We start from the raw sequence: 15,946 nt of genomic DNA on the forward strand, positions 1-15,946 counted from the left end.
TAAATTCGAATACTGGTGTGTTAGAATCGAGGGACACATATTTTTTACATATATTTTTACGGGCTTATTTTACAATGTATTTTAACTATTAGAACCGTTTATTTTTTAAGTATTTCTTCAAAAATCATTTCTACCAAAAATTAATCAAATCCAAGATTATATGACCGTTGGATTAAATTTAGTATTTTTTATAGAATTGAACAATTCATTAATTTCTTTGGATTAAATTTAGTGTTTTTTTTATAGAATTGTATTCGTTAATTTTCTTCACTATAAATGAATATTTTACCTTTTTTTTTTTTTTTTTTTTTTTTTTTTTTTGCAAATATGATCTATGACTATAAATAATGTACTAAAATATAGACTGGTTGGAACCTTGAATACATTACGAAGTGAATCATTACTAAAATAAAAACGGTTTGAATCATTGAATCCATTACTAAGTGAGTCCTACTACAATGTGAACGGTATTGATAAGCACTAGACATGCAGCAACACAAAATGCATCATGACCCCTCCATCACAACCATCGGACATAAGTAATGAGTATCAATTAGCTTATTAATTAGAAAAACAATCAAAGATGACACTCTACCTCAATAACAGGAATCAATTATGTTTATGCACTTTGATGAGGGTTGATCCTTGCCGATTCCCATCCCTTAAAAGAGAGATAAAGACGAAGAATAGTGAACTAAAACCGCCTAGCCTTTAGGGCTTGTTGAAGATATTTTGTAAAAAGTATTTGTACTCATATTTGCCTTTTATAAAAGTATTTTTATTAGAAACGCATTAAAATTTAAGTGCTTCTTAAAAAACACTTAAAAGCAAGGTTTATTATATTAGCACCCAAAATATTATTGAATACACCTCACATTTACTTTTTCAATTAAAAGCTATCTTCATACACCCCATGTACTTTCCCTTAATACACTCACACCTCACACTTTTAACATACTGTTTGGACCTAAAATTACTGGGCTGGGCCAAGTATAAAATTATTCTCGGCCTGGAAGCTCTGCTCGAGGGTTGCTATGAACCGTCCGGTTCATGGGCCACCTAAGCAAGGTCGGCCAAGTCCTATTTGGAAAAGGAATATTCCAGATGAATAGAAGTGGGTGAGCCCTATTGCGAAGCAGATGGACGAAGAAGTTAAGTCCTGATGCACTAAGGATTCTTGGTTGGATAAGGACGCTGAAACTTGGAAGTGAATGTGGCCTGATAAAGGGTTGAGTTCAAAATCCTAATGGAAGTAGGATTGGCCGAGATAAGATGGATTGGGGTGAGGAGTCCTAGTCCGAGTATGATTTTAACTCGATCGTAAAAAGGATTTGTTCTTGCTGCTATAAATAAAGAACGGAGTGCACAATTCAAACCCCCTCTAAGTCAAAACACAATTGCTCTGCGCAAATCTCTCGAACAACTTGAGATTTTTTTTATTTTCTTTTTCCGCCAACACATCTTCAGTTTCGATAAACAGCATTGTTGCCGTAGAATCAATTGACAGAGGAGCGCCTTTAATTTGGATAAACAGCACTGCGTCGAGACCGACTGATTACCTATCTAAGTCTCGGTCGAGAAGGGTTTCCGAATCCTTATTGGCAGAGGTCATCTTATTAGCCTTCTCGGCGAAGTAAGGTGTTACGAGTTACGATATTCGACATATTGAACGCCGAGTGATTTTATGATTGGATACTCACAAGTGAATTTCAGAGTTCGGCATTCTGACGGTCGAACCACCTTTACCATCAAGACATACATCTCATTAGAGTACTTGTGTCCATATAGTCTGGTGTCGATTCGACGTGCTTATACTCTCATGAATATAATCACTGTGACCGAATCCGACGCCAACGATTCGTGAACTCCGCAGCACTAGCAGCCTTGTCTTCAGGCTCGAGAATCCAAAGGTCAAGACTTGTTCCTTCCTCGGCCGCAATCGCAAGATCAAAAAGTCAACAACGCGCTCAACACAACATCAACAAATTGTACTCCTCGGCCAAGCTCAGTCGACGAGTTGGCACGCCCCGCATCAACCGAATGACGTAGTTGTGGATGCAAATTTCTTCCTCATTGATCTTGGACAAAATTGCACCTACAAAACAAATAACACCTTAGGTCAAGGCCAAAAACCTCACGCGCCTACGATGAATGGGGGGGGCTTTGGCTGAAGAACCTCTGATGTCAAAGTTAGAATTTAGAGAGAAAAGTGTTTGAGAGTTTTGGAGAATTTTAGCAAGAGTGTTGAAAACTAGGTTTTTTGGTGAGAATGGGAGGCCAATATATAGGGCATGGCTGGTCTTCTCTAGAGAAAGAGTGGTCGGCCCTTTATGTATATCTTGGGTGTTATTTGGTGATTTAATTAGCAATTAACATATTGATTAGGAATATATATATATATATATATATTAATTGGCTAATTAACATAATAAAAGGTATGTTTTTGGGAGTTTATGGTATAATTAGCTAATCAATTAAAATAATGGCTTAATTGATCAACTAATAATGTCACAAAAAAGGAAAGGTATGGTGGAAAAATGAAGGAAATGGCCAGTTCCCTTGGGAGAGAGGGTAACCGGCCTTTAGTGTATTTTTTGGGCATAATGGATAGTTTAATTGACAATTAATGGATTAATTAAGTAATAATCTCATTAATTAGCCAATTAACTTAATTTATGTGGGATATTTTTTAGGTTATAGAATGATAGCTAATTGATTAGCTAAAAGAGGGAAGTGAGGTAAAAAGTATATGGAATGAAATAGGTTTTGAATTGTACCTATTCTGGGCACTTTCGACTTTGTTGAGGGATGATTGCCCGCTACTCGTGCGTAGGAATCCCGTTATGCCTCAAGGGTATTTTTGTCCTCTTTTGTCCCAAAAACCACGTGTCGCCTTGTGAATATTTTTGGCTCCACAACTGCCCCCACACCTGTTGGGCTGCTTGTAGGAAAGGGCAGTAGGTGTAGAGATCTTCTTGCTTTAGGAAACGTAGGATTGTTTCCTATTTTGATGTTGATTCTCTCTTTAATAGGAAATTAGATCCTTCTAGGAAAGGGAAATAAATTTCTCTCAAAACCTATTTAAGTCCACCTTAATATGGGTTATTAAATCAACTTTGGAGAGTGATTTATTCTATCCTATAAGAAAGAGAGAGCTAAGAGGATATTTGGTCCCCCTTCTCTAGCAATCTTCTACATCTTGCCCATGCAAAAGATCTTCTTTCGTTGCTTTCTTTATTTTCTCCGCACCACACCGAGGTAAGAAAAAATTAATTTTCCTTGTCTTCTCCTTGGATAGTGTTTTCGCGGGGTAACCGTCGGGGTGGTGCGGCACTTCGGCTGGTAGGGGCCAGAAGTCGTCTTGGCATGGGCTGAGAATGTGTTATGGCAGGGACCACTGCTTGGGCTATTCGGCTTAGCTAGAGTCAAAGGCAGCTTGCGCGGTTAGGGCCGTAGATTGAGGTGCTGGGGTGCAATGATAACGAGTCGCAGGGCTCATGTCTTCTGGCTTCTTAGACCTAACGAAGGCCAGGCCTATGATTGAGAGAGATGAGGAGGTCGAAGGCCTCATAGGCTATTGGAATACTGGGCATGCAAGCCTCCTACTTGCTGGTCTGAGAGAAAAAAAATGATACTTAATTCTCTTCGCCGGGAGAAATGTGGGTTGCTCTCTCGAGAAAAGGTAAAGAAGATCAAAGCAGAAGAGATCTTCCCTGTCTGCTCAAGAGATGCTGGTTAAGAAAAAACTGAAGACTTTCTCCGCTGCTCGTAAGGGTCTACCTGTTGTCGAGAGGCCTATGATTGACAAAACTTCTTCAAATAGGAAGAAAAATGAGGCTGCTAGATCTGAGCTTGTGGCGCCTGCTATGTCGAGAATGGCTAATTCGATTGTTGATAGTATTGCTCAGTGTGGAGGTCTTGTCATGCCCCTAGTGTCGAAGTCTGTGCCAAGACGTCCATTGGGAGTTAAGTTCGGTTCTCATTCGAAAAGGCTTGCTATTATGAAGAGCGATAAGGTAGACTCTGCTGCTAAAGTGGCGCTAAGGCCCACCCCTTTTGCTACTGAGACTGATTCGCCTACTGAGAATGAGGAGATTGCTCGTGTGGGCAGCTATGACAAATCCACTAAGCCTGCTTCTAGGGAGGCTGCTAAGATCTGTGTGCTCTTGAAACCAGATTTTCTTGAAGACATGGACGTTTGTGCCAAGTTTGTTGATGGCGTTAGAAAGGTTTGTTTGCCCAAGTTCTTTTGTGAAGCATACGACCCAATATAGAAGGATTGCTCTACTTGATATAATGCATATATAGCAAGGCTGCCAAGGAGATGGGGAAGACTATGGCAGCTGAAGCTTATTCCTCATTTGAGAAGATCAAGAGGTTAAACTCTGAGCTCGTTGCTTTGAAGGGGTATAATATTTCTGCCCTCACTTCTCTGCAGCTTGAGGCCGCTTGCCAAGTGATCGTTATCTTGAAGCCTAGTCTTGACGCGATCCAAGTTAAGTATGAAAGTGTAGGAAATGAGATTGGATGTTATGTACCTCATATTCAAGATCTTGAGTTTACAGTTTCTGAGCTTTATTTCACTGATTATACAAAGGATGAAAAGTTGATTGCTGCTTATAATCAAGTGATCCACTTCAAAAGAATCGTCGATAGGCTTGAACCCCAAGTGCTGGAACTTCGAGGTATATTGAAGATCAACGAAAGTCTGAAGAATGAAGCGGATGAGCTGCAGTGCGTCCGTGTTGGTCTGCTCGAGGACAATGAACAGTTGAAGGGTGAGAATGGTGAGTTCGAGGTTTCGAGACGTTCTCTATTTCTTCGGAAGACTTGCTTGTTTTTTACTTTTAAGGCTTCCATTGGTGAAGTAATTGAAGAAGTTGGTGCCCAGGCTAGAGCAGCCGGGGGTGAAGCGCTGGATGATGCCACTGCTAAGAGCGTCACTGCTGCTGAAGGTGTGGTGATCGAGTAGTCGTGGGATGTCCAAGCTGCTGGAGTGTAGTCTTCTAGGTAGCTTTTAGGATTTTCTTTGTTTTTCCTTGTAGTTCTTGTTTTTCTTGAACTCCTTTAGCCCTTTCAAGTTGTTTATAAACATCATTCCTTCGCTTTCTTCATCTTCGCTTCTTTTGTTCATGCCATAACCTTTAGACTTTATAGATTAATGGCAAGCGTGCTACTTTTCTATAAGCAGACAAGCCCGCGTAGTCTATGCAGTCGTAGGTGTTGGTATGGAACTTTGCAAAGTTGTTAGCCATAGGGTTGGTAGCCAGATGCCTTACTTACAGAAGCAGACAAATCTGCATAAACACTAGGCTGTTAACCTTGGCTTTCTCCAATTTTGTAGGTTGCGTAACAAGTATCACAACACTTTAGGACTTGGTGTAAGTTGTTCCGCACTTGGCAAAGGTGAAGCTTATCGACTACGTAGCATGTCGACAGTGGATAAAGCTTCGTATATGCATGCTAGCTTGTTTAATCATTCACAAGAATGTGCGGTTGTGTAAGTCTAGCATGGCTTTACTGCTCGAAGGGCAAGCCGTAGGCAGTCTTTTGGAAACCGTAGGCAACCTTAGTGCACTCGGTAGCAGCTTTAGGGTTCCAAGGCAGCCATCCATCAGATGTACTGCATAATGTGCCCCCTCCGTCTCTAAGGCCCGGTTCCCCACAGATTAAGCCAAGAGACCCAAAATCCTTCAGTTAGCTAGGTCTTGAAAAAGACCATTGTCGCTACTTCTAGTAATCTCAGCTCAAGCCATTGTCCATCTAGTTATACTAAGGCAGCCAGGCTCATCTACGTCTGGATATTTGGAGTGTAGAGTTTATCCTCCTGTCTTGGAGAGCTGACTCATATGGGTGTCGGGGAATTAGTTTACCCTCTCACACTGGAGAGCATGGTTGGTCCCTTGGGGGGCGTAATTCCTACGATGAGTCCCTAAGAAAGGTACGGTCTTCTTTTGAAGTGCAGGAGTGATCAGTTGTTGTAAGCATGCAGCCGAGCCAAGTTGTGATTATTTCTGAATTCCTCATTGAAAAACGTGCGAAACGAACTAGAACTTAGCTGTAAAGTAGGAATTGCATAATAATTGGATATTCCTCGGCTTGTGAGGTGGTCCCCGTTGAGCTGTTTGAGTCTTCAGGCTTTGATGTAGTGGAGGTCACACATGGTACTTCCTCAGATTATAGGCACCCCACTGCTTTTCGATCTTTTTGTCGTTTCATGGTGGCAAGGGTGTAATTACTTTTGCCGTCTACTCTGCTGATCTTGTACGAACCTTCCCATATGGGATCCGTCTCTTTGGAGCCTTCTTTGTGAGCAATGATGAAGGCTTTTCTTAGGACTAGATCTTCGGGCTGGAACTGCCAGATCTTGGCCCTTTTGTTATAACCGGAGAGGAGCTGCTGCTGGTAGGCTGTGTGCGGGTGATAGTCTGCTCACGCTTCTCCTCTGCCAGATCTAAGTTTGTGGCCATCTCCTTACTGTTCTGCTCAATGCTTAGTAGTAGAGCGGTGATACTTGACTTGATGACATTGGGATGAATGATTGCTTCTGTGCTAAATGCCAAAGAGAGGAGTCTCACCGGTTGCTCGTCGTTTGGTGGTGCGTTATGCCTGTAGACATTCGAGGAGTTCGTCTGGCCATTTTTGAAGATCATCTGGTTGGATAATTCGGCCCGCCTATTACCTTTAGGATATCTCAGCGTGGACATGTGCTGCTTAATGCCATACTTTTGGAAGAACTTCGCCATAACTTTGCCCACGAATTGCGGGCTATAGTCAGTGATCATGGACTATGGGATGCCAAATCGACAAATAATGTTCCTCCATATGAAATGCTCTATGTCTGTTTGAGTCGTGGTCGTCTTGGGCTCTGCTTCTACCCATTTAGTCAAGTAGTTGGTTGCCACGATCATCATGCCTCTGTCCCCAGTAGCAGGCGGCATAAGTCATACCAGGTCGATTGCCCACTGTATGAACGGCCAAGGACTCGTATGCGGGTGTAACTCGCTAGCAGGCAGTGCTAGTATCGGCTTGTAGCGCTGGCAGCGGTCGCACTTTTGTACTAACTTCTTAGCATCTTGGTGCATGGTAAAGAGTCGTGGAGCTAGGGCCATGTTACACGTAGCAAGAGATGCTCAACTGCCGGTATTGGACCATTCTAGAGCTAAATTATGGAGCAAGGGTCGGCTAGGGCCGTATGACGTACAGCAGGAGGTAATGCTCAACTGCCGGTACATGTTGCTCCTATGTAGAATATTTTGGGGCGATGATGACAAAACTTGCTTCCGAGTCTGTCCTTCCAATGTTCGTCTGCCCTTGGCGTGTCTTTTGGGCCGAGTTGTTGTATTCGTCAAAAAACTTTGCATCCACCAGGGTCTACGCCTTTATCATCGCGTGTTTGGATTGGGCAGAATAATGCGTCATGAGGATGACGGCGTGCGTTTAAAGGTGAAACTTAAGCTTTCGGGTTGCAACAACTATTGCCAAAGTTAGCTTTTGAATTTCTAATAGCATCGATGAGAGCTTTTGAACTATGAAATACAGGTAGTCGGGCCCCCAGCTCTTCTCGTATGATGGTAGAGTTTATTGCTACTTCAGATACCATCAAACATGTGAATCAGTCTTTCTCTACTTCCGATTTAGATAATAGGGATGTGATGTCGAGTACTTCTTTAAGTCCTTGAATGTGCATTGGCGAACCTCGTCCCAAAGTGCATGTTTCTCTACTAGAGCGAAATAGTCTGCCAGAGTTAGATCTTCTTTCATGATTAATTTTCTGAATAGCGGGTGGTCTGTTAGAAGTCCTTTTTGGAAGGTTGCTCTAGCTATCAAGTCGTTACATCCGACTATCCTTGCCTTCTCTACTTTGAACATCTTCACATAGTCACGAAGCGACTCTTTTGGGTTCTTCTTGACGTTAAACAAATGGTCGAACTTCTTTTTTATCGAGCGATATAATGAATATTCTTTGGTGAAAACCAAAAAAAGTTCATAGAAACTCCGAATGGATTGTGACGGCAGAGTGTAGAACCAATCTTACGCCTCACTTTGTAGAGTGGTGGCTAATATCTTGCACATAAGATCGTCGTTGTTTCGATAGAGGATCATAGCACTTCAGTAGTTCTTTAAATGTCTCTCCAGGTCTTCATCCCCTTTAAAAGATGTGAAATATGGCATGGTGAACTCGCGTGGAGGCTCTGTCTGCTCGATCTCATCTGTGAATGGTGACCTGCTTATGTTGGTAATGTTCCGTTGTAATGCCTTGTCAGTGACCTCTTTGTGTTGGAAATCACACAATCGCTTAGTCAAGAGTCTCTTTACTTCTTCCTGGATTTATCTTTGTTGGGGTAGTGGAGCTCTCGGCTATCCCTAGCCGTGACTTGCTAGTCTAGGCTCCTCTCTTATGTGTTTGGCTCATTTATGTCGCGGATGCAGTGAGTGTGGTACGCTCCTAGCAAGTGAGTGAGTTCTTCGCAGGTTACCGGTTGAACTTGAGCCAGATTGAGTGACTGTTTCTCTCCGTCCGTCGTTCTGCTTATTCCGATGTAAGGTGGAGGATGCTCCTTGCGGGCTTAGTCGCGAATTGACACTTTTCCTGGAAGACTACTCATGTTGACTATCAAAGTGTGACCCTAACCGTGAATGTATACTCGTCTGTGGGCCTAGTCGAGAGTGCATGCTTCTCCGCACACTAAGACGGGAGTATACGCTATCTCGGGGGCCCAATCAGGAGTGTACATTGCCCGAACGCTCAATTCGTGGATGCTCGAGTGGCTGCTTGCCAGGACGCTACTGGAAAGGTTCTTCGTTTACCCTTGTCCTACTTTGGGACACCTTGTCTGAGGCACGTTGTATCTCGACGCGCTACAAGAGCTGGTTCACCAAGGTCGTCTGCTGTGTGAAGGCGCTCGTCAACTCTATGACTTGTCGAGACAAGTGTTGTTTTTCATTTGGGTTGAAAGAGTTTGGAAGGAATGTATCTCCTTGAGCAGTGGAAGTGTGGTAGACTTCAGGCATGAGATTTGAGTTGGGAAATGTCAAATCTGCAGAAAAATGTGGTGAAAATGCTCCCAGTTTGATCATTGGTCCGAAAATTTGAACCCCGAACAGTTGAACTGGTCTTGGACAAATTTGGGCTGCTTGGAAGGCCACGAGAGCAGACTGGGCCGCGGGAGCATGCTAGGCCACAGAAGCAGGCTGGGCCACGAGAGCAGGCTGCTTAACGGGAGCAAGCTGGGCCACGGGAGTGGGCTGCTCAGTGTGTGGCACACGTGCGTGCGAGGCTATGGCTCGACTTGGCAATGTGTTGGGCTCGCGTTGGGTTTGAAGTGACATGGCTTGGCTCATGGCTTTGGTGCCATGAGCCTTGGATGGCACGACTTGGGTCGTGGTAGTGGTGCCATGGACCTCGCCACGGATGGCCACCGCGGTGGTTCCCATGGTCGAACCTTGTGGTGTTGGTGCCGCTCCCCCTAGGATCACATTTAGTATCGTGGATCGCCGCGGTCCCATTTCTTGAATATTTGAATTTTCACTCATGGAGTTTTCTAAATTTCTAGCCATTGTATTTCTCTTTTTCATTTTATCAAAGAATCTTTGCAAATAAAAAATTCTAATAATAAGAACGTATGAAAAATACAAGCGGACTAGAAAATAGAGAAAAAAACCTTTTTATGCAAGAGCCTTCTACGAGTGTGAATTTCAACTCTCAATGAAAGCACCAATTTGTGGATGCAAATTTCTTCCTCCTTCATCTTGGACAAAATTGCACCTACAAAACAAATAACACTTTAGGTCAAGGCCAAGAGCCTCACGCGCCCACAATGAATGGGGGGGGCTTTGGCCGAAGAACTTCTGATGTCAAAGTTAGAATTTAGAGAGAAAAGTGTTTGAGAGTTTTGGAGAATTTTAGTAAGAGTATTGAAAACTAGGTTTTTTGGTGAGAATAGGAGCCAATATATAGGGCATGGCCAATCCTCTCTAGAGAAAGAGTGGCCGGCCCTTTATGTATATCTTGGGTGTTATTTGGTGATTTAATTAGCAATTAATATATTGATTAGGAATAAATATATTGATTGGCTAATTAACATAATAAAAGGAATGTTTTTGGGAGTTTATGGTATAATTAGCTAATCAATTAAAATAATGGCTTAATTGATCAACTAATAATGTCACAAAAAAGTACAGATATGGTGGAAAAATGAAGGAAATGGCCGGTTCCCTTGGGAGAGAGGGTAACCGGCCTTTAGTGTATTTTTTGGGCATAATGGATAGTTTAATTGACAATTAATGGATTAATTAAGTAATAATCTCATTAATTAGTAATCTCATTAATTAGTCAATTAACATAATTTATGTGGGATATTTTGTAGGTTATAGAATGATACCTAATTGATTAGCTAAAAGAGGGAAAGTGAGGTAAAAAGTATATGGAATGAAATAGGTTTTGAATTGTTACCTATTATGGGCACTTTCGACTTTGTTGAGGGATGATAGATCAACACATACACCTCACATTTTTTTACCTACTCTCCACTTCACATGTTTTTTTAATTTTTTACTCAATGAAACCGGACTGAAGAAGAATGTGGGGTTGATAGAACGCATTCATGAATCATTGGATTGAAGAATTTCATTGTATGTACAAAACCAATCATATGTGGGGTGTTCATAAAAAAAAGCCAAAAGCAATCCTGTTAGATTCTTGACATTAAGATCTAGAGTGGATCAAATTTCATGACCATTGATTCCAACGTCTAATTATGTAGGAATAGAATCCTCTCCGGATCCTCTTTGTGGGGATCCGAATGATTAATCAATCGTATCCGTTCATCGTATATTGTGCAGTTAAAAATCATTTTTAATTTTTAATTTAAAATTGAATATAAATAGTATCTAATGAAAACTAATCGTATAATGTATGATGCATAAACACGATTGATTGATATCTAGATTTCCATAAGGAAGATCCGGAGAAAATCCTTGTCCAATTATGTAAACTTGACTGATTCTCCTCTTAAGATATCGCTTTCAATAAAACCCTTCTGCTTACAAAAAAACGAAATGGAAAATTCAGCAGAGACCAAAACAAAACCAGAGAAAATTATCCAATTTGTAGGCACCAATGAGTGTGTTTGTCAGAGTAAAAAGATAAAGAGACTCAAAAGCAAGTCAACCGCGTATAGCTCTGTCTTCGCGGAAGTCTAAAAAGGCAACCAAGAAGCTCCAATGGCAAGAAACCTTCACAGCAACTTTTCCGTTCTTTTCTTCCTCCTTGCTTTTAGTTAGCTTCTCATCCAAAAAAACAAAACCCAAAAAAGTAAAAGGAAACCAACCCGAAAGCACCAATCGTCGTCTTTGCCATCAGCTACTGCTAGCTAGGATCTCTGAAACGTAAAAAGTTGCAATCTTTTTCTTGTCTGAGTTGCGGACTTTGCAGTTGGGTTCTTCGTCTTTATGCTCCTCTGCGGAAAGAGTGAAAAATCGTGCTGGCAGATTGAACCCAGAAAACAAAATCTCAGTCTGCAGTTGGGTTCTTGTCTGTTGAATTTGAAGACCTTGGTGAGAGACAGAGATTTTGGGAAACTTTTGTTTTGATGGGGGTTTGCTGGAGCAACAAAATCAAGGCCGAAAGTTCTTTGAATACAGGTAACTTTTTTTTTCTTTTTCTTTTTTTCTGGAAGGAAAAAACTAGTCAGTTGTTGATTTTTCCTCAGAAAATATTGAACTTTATTTTTCCTGGATGTTTTCTTTTTGTTTGACCAGATGGGTTTTTATTTTTGAGGTAATTCTATATGTTTTATATAGAAATCATGGGTATTTAAAGTTTTTGTTGTGGAAGAATTGTTTTGATGATGGATGATAGAAGTTTATAGTATGAGTTCACCACTACATTGTGGAGTGAATCTTTTGGTGATGTTTTTCAATTGGGTTGCTATCTCTGACAGGATTCAATTCGAAACATGGGAGTGGTTCAAGTGGCAGGAACTCGTCGACTTTCATGCCCGTGACTCCTCGGAGCGAGGGTGAGATCTTACAGTCCACTACTCTGAAGAGTATCAGCTTCAGTGAGCTCAAAACCGCCACCAGAAACTTCCGTCCTGACAGTGTGCTGGGAGATGGGGGTTTTGGTTCCGTTTTCAAAGGTTGGATTGACGAAAGTTCGCTTATAGCATCCAAGGCCGGGACTGGCATGGTGATCGCCGTGAAGAAACTCAACCAAGATGGGTTCCAGGGTCACAAGGAATGGCTGGTGAGTGCAGTTACCTCAACATTTTTATGAGTTTTGATGGTGATCTGAAATAACTTGTTATCTGCATTGCATGCTTATAGCTTCATGCCAGTAGTTTACTGCTCTTTAGTTTCGAGAAACTTGCCATTCGAAATTCTCCATATCACCTAACTGTGACTTGTCTATGACTTGCAACTTTTGTTAGATTATGTAATGTCAATTTGGATTTGTTTTCGAATCATATCTCGATACCAGAATGATGAATCCTACATTTTGGATATACAGGCAGAAATCAACTATCTAGGAGAGCTGCATCATCCTAATCTTGTGAAACTTATTGGATATTGCTTAGAGGATGATCACCGGCTCTTAGTTTATGAGTTCATGCCTAAGGGCAGCATGGAAAACCATCTATTCAGGAGTGAGTTCATTACATCCCCAATAGCGGCATTTGTTTTGAACCTTTCTCCTCCCCCCTTTTTCTTCTTAGAGAAAGCATGTTGCAAGTTGCATATGATACCTTGTTACTGAAGCATATACTGTTGCAACAGGAGGTTCTCACTTTCAGCCACTTTCTTGGAGCCTCCGAATGAAAATCGCCCTTGGTGCTGCAAAGGGACTTGCCTTTCTCCACAATGCTGAAAGACAAATTATACACCGTGACTTCAAGTCAGCTAATATTTTGCTCGATTCGGTTTGTAATTCAATAGCCTATTTTCATCAGATTCAAGTATGGTTGGATATGCCAAATTTCACTATTTCAGGGTCCCCCACTGACTCCTTGTTTTAATTTCAGAACTACAATGCAAAGCTGTCTGATTTCGGGTTAGCCAGGGATGGGCCAACTGGTGACAAGAGCCACGTCTCTACTAGGGTTATTGGAACCCAGGGATATGCTGCTCCGGAGTATTTAGCCACAGGTGCTACACCTACTTCATTTTTGTCTAAAATCCTTGACCTGTATGAACCTCTTTGGCCTTTAGAAACCAAGCTCCTCTCCGAATGTCAAGATTTCTTGTATTTTCTTCCATTAAGTACTGATTCCCAGCCTTCTCTTAAAACTAATCTGTCAATTTACCGTCGTTCAATTGTTGGCCACTGATGGAATGCAGCTGCAATTGCCAAAGTTAAGGTTTAATAATTTAATAGAACCAAAGTTCAGTTAGTGCTTATCTAATTGCTGTTTTCTTCGTCAGGTCATCTTACTACCAAGAGTGACATATACAGTTTCGGAGTTGTTCTTCTAGAAATGTTATCTGGACAACGAACTATAGATAAGAACAGGCCAACTGGAGAATACAATCTGGTGGAATGGGCAAAACCATACTTGAGAAACCAACGCCGAGTTTTTCGTGTCATTGATTCTCGCCTTAAAGGCCAGTACTCAGTCAGTTGTGCCCAAAAGGCTGCTGCCCTTGCACTTCAATGTCTTGCTGTAGATCCCAAGGACAGACCTGACATGAATGAAGTGGTAACAATACTGGATGAGCTTCAGGACGTCCCCAAAGGTACTCAGAAAGAGCATAATGCAACTAGTCCCAAGTCCAGCAAAAGGAGTGTTGACGATGCTGCCAACGTGACTGCTTATCCCCGGCCTTCTAGAGACCCACTTTTTGCTTGAAGAGAGAGTTTTCGTGCTGCCCGAGATATAATGAAAGGTGTGAAGTGAAGTCTTGATAGATAAAATTTGTACATAACCTAGAATTGTTCAAAGTAGTGTGTAGTGATTGTGTATGATGTCTTCGAGCCTACTGCCTTCGAGTATTTTCCGGTTATTTACGCACAGAATCACTGAACTTGTGGAGTTGTTTTCTGGTTACTGAAAGAAAAAAAATGCAGAAGTGCAACATGTGTATGAGAAGTGTGATTCGGCTCATTGAGTGATTTTCGTTCCTCTCGGAATTATGGGACCTTGATAACGTCCTCCATTAGTGTATAGATAGTCTGTTTTGCCTCATAGATGTGTCTCATATTCAAATATAAGATGTAAATCGTAAGTTTCCGATGCATTGGAGATATTATAACTCTGTATACAGTTTATGTAATTTTTTATTCAAACTTCAAGCACAAGAATACACTGTAGCACAACTTAAACTGGATTGATGTTATAATCCGGGTTCGAATCCCGGCACTGGAATTGCTCTTTTATTTGAATCCCGTCATATCACAAACCCCTATAAGAATTTACAGAAGGGATCTTAGCTCATTTTTTGGTTTTTACTGACCGCCCACCAAGAGGGATTGCTAGCAACAAGTCTCAAACTTAAATCTGTCTAGTGAAGAGAATGATCTTCAACAACTCAAGTGAACTATCTGCACTTTTTTTCAAGTGGGCGCAGCTGCCCACACTAGGCATTCCACCAGTGTTCATGGACGGTCCTTCAGCATAACTTCGTAGTGTTTTAAAAAAAAAAAAAAATTGTTAGAATTGTAACAGCGGAAATAGTGTTTTTATTTTCCCTATATTTCTCCACAAATCACGCAACAACAATTGCTCTCACATGTTAGGGTTTGTAGTCAATTGATACAAGTCTTGGTCTTCTTCTTTAGGCGACTAACTTTAGCATTCATCAATTCAATTTCTTGGTGAACCATCTAACCAAAACTACATAAAACCGAGATATTTTATACTCTAAAGCACGTATCGATTTCGTTAACTAATAGTCCAAATCATATATATATCATCTCTACAACCGGGTAATATGAACAACCATACCTGCTATCATATTTCGTTCTACTAATCCAATTAATTTAATTCGCGATCATCAACCATAAACATGCAAACAGATCAATTATTTAGGGTCCTTATCCTTAAATGGTCCGTCCATATGAAATCTATCTCCTAGCAAATGTTACACACACACACACACACACACACACATATATATATATGTATGTATGTATGTATGTATGTATGTATGTATGTATATCATGACTTACATATTAGTGACGTTTTTTATATTTGATGACGCTGCTTGTATACTTTTGATTTCCATATATATATATATATATATATATATATATATATATCCAATGCAGGAGGATCAAGAACAAAACCAACTTGGAATGAAAAGTTTACATTCAACGTAGAATATCCGAGAGACAAAGATCACAAATATATGATTTGGTTTCGTATCATGGACACCCAAAAGCTTTTGGAGCATGATGTAGTTGTTGGAGATCTTGTGCATCTTAAGATTGGAATTCAAGATTTTCTCAAATAAAATGAAGATTGAGCGTCAATAGGTGAAACGATCGATGATATAGTATATGCAACATAACACTTTGTTATAATTGGTAATCGTACCAATTATTTGTAGGATGTACGCGAAGGATGTGATAGAGTTGGGCAGAGAGTGGAATGGCTGAACTTCCAACTTGCAAAGCAGAGTTGTCCTTGAAGACAACACTTATGCTGGAGAGATCTCTATTGCTTTAACTTTCACCTTAAATTCATAAGCTAAATCCTACCCCGTAGATTTATAATTGTATAAAAAAAAGACGGTGTTATCCACATACTTCTTTTTATCTTTCACACATTCTTCTCAATTTTTTACTACCGGATAAAATGGATTGAAAATGATCAAATCACAGAAATTAACAGGAGAGTGTGTAAGAAGCAAAAAAGAGTGTATGGATAGCACTCCAAAAAGCATGTTTCATAAAATCCAAATTTCTTTTACTTTAAATATATACTATAGCTGCACTTAGCGTCAA

General features: G+C 40.8%; 1 protein-coding gene and 1 pseudogene across 1 annotated transcript; one reads left to right on the forward strand and one right to left on the reverse strand.

Annotated features, from left to right (window-relative positions):
• Positions 1–7,626: 7,626 nt before the first annotated feature.
• Positions 7,627–9,081, reverse strand: LOC148697545 (uncharacterized; annotated as a pseudogene).
• Positions 9,082–10,986: 1,905 nt separating this feature from the next.
• LOC137722402 (putative serine/threonine-protein kinase PBL11) lies at positions 10,987–14,238 on the forward strand. Its single transcript, XM_068461392.2, has 6 exons — positions 10,987–11,646; positions 11,946–12,250; positions 12,515–12,650; positions 12,781–12,923; positions 13,026–13,149; positions 13,426–14,238. Exons 1-6 carry the CDS (start codon positions 11,595–11,597, stop codon positions 13,848–13,850), a joined length of 1,185 nt encoding a protein of 394 aa, XP_068317493.2. The 5' UTR covers positions 10,987–11,594; the 3' UTR covers positions 13,851–14,238.
• Positions 14,239–15,946: the final 1,708 nt, after the last annotated feature.

Source organism: Pyrus communis, chromosome 4 (assembly GCF_041283825.1).
Source record: "Pyrus communis isolate YQ-2024b chromosome 4, ASM4128382v1, whole genome shotgun sequence".
Lineage (NCBI taxonomy): Eukaryota > Viridiplantae > Streptophyta > Magnoliopsida > Rosales > Rosaceae > Pyrus > Pyrus communis.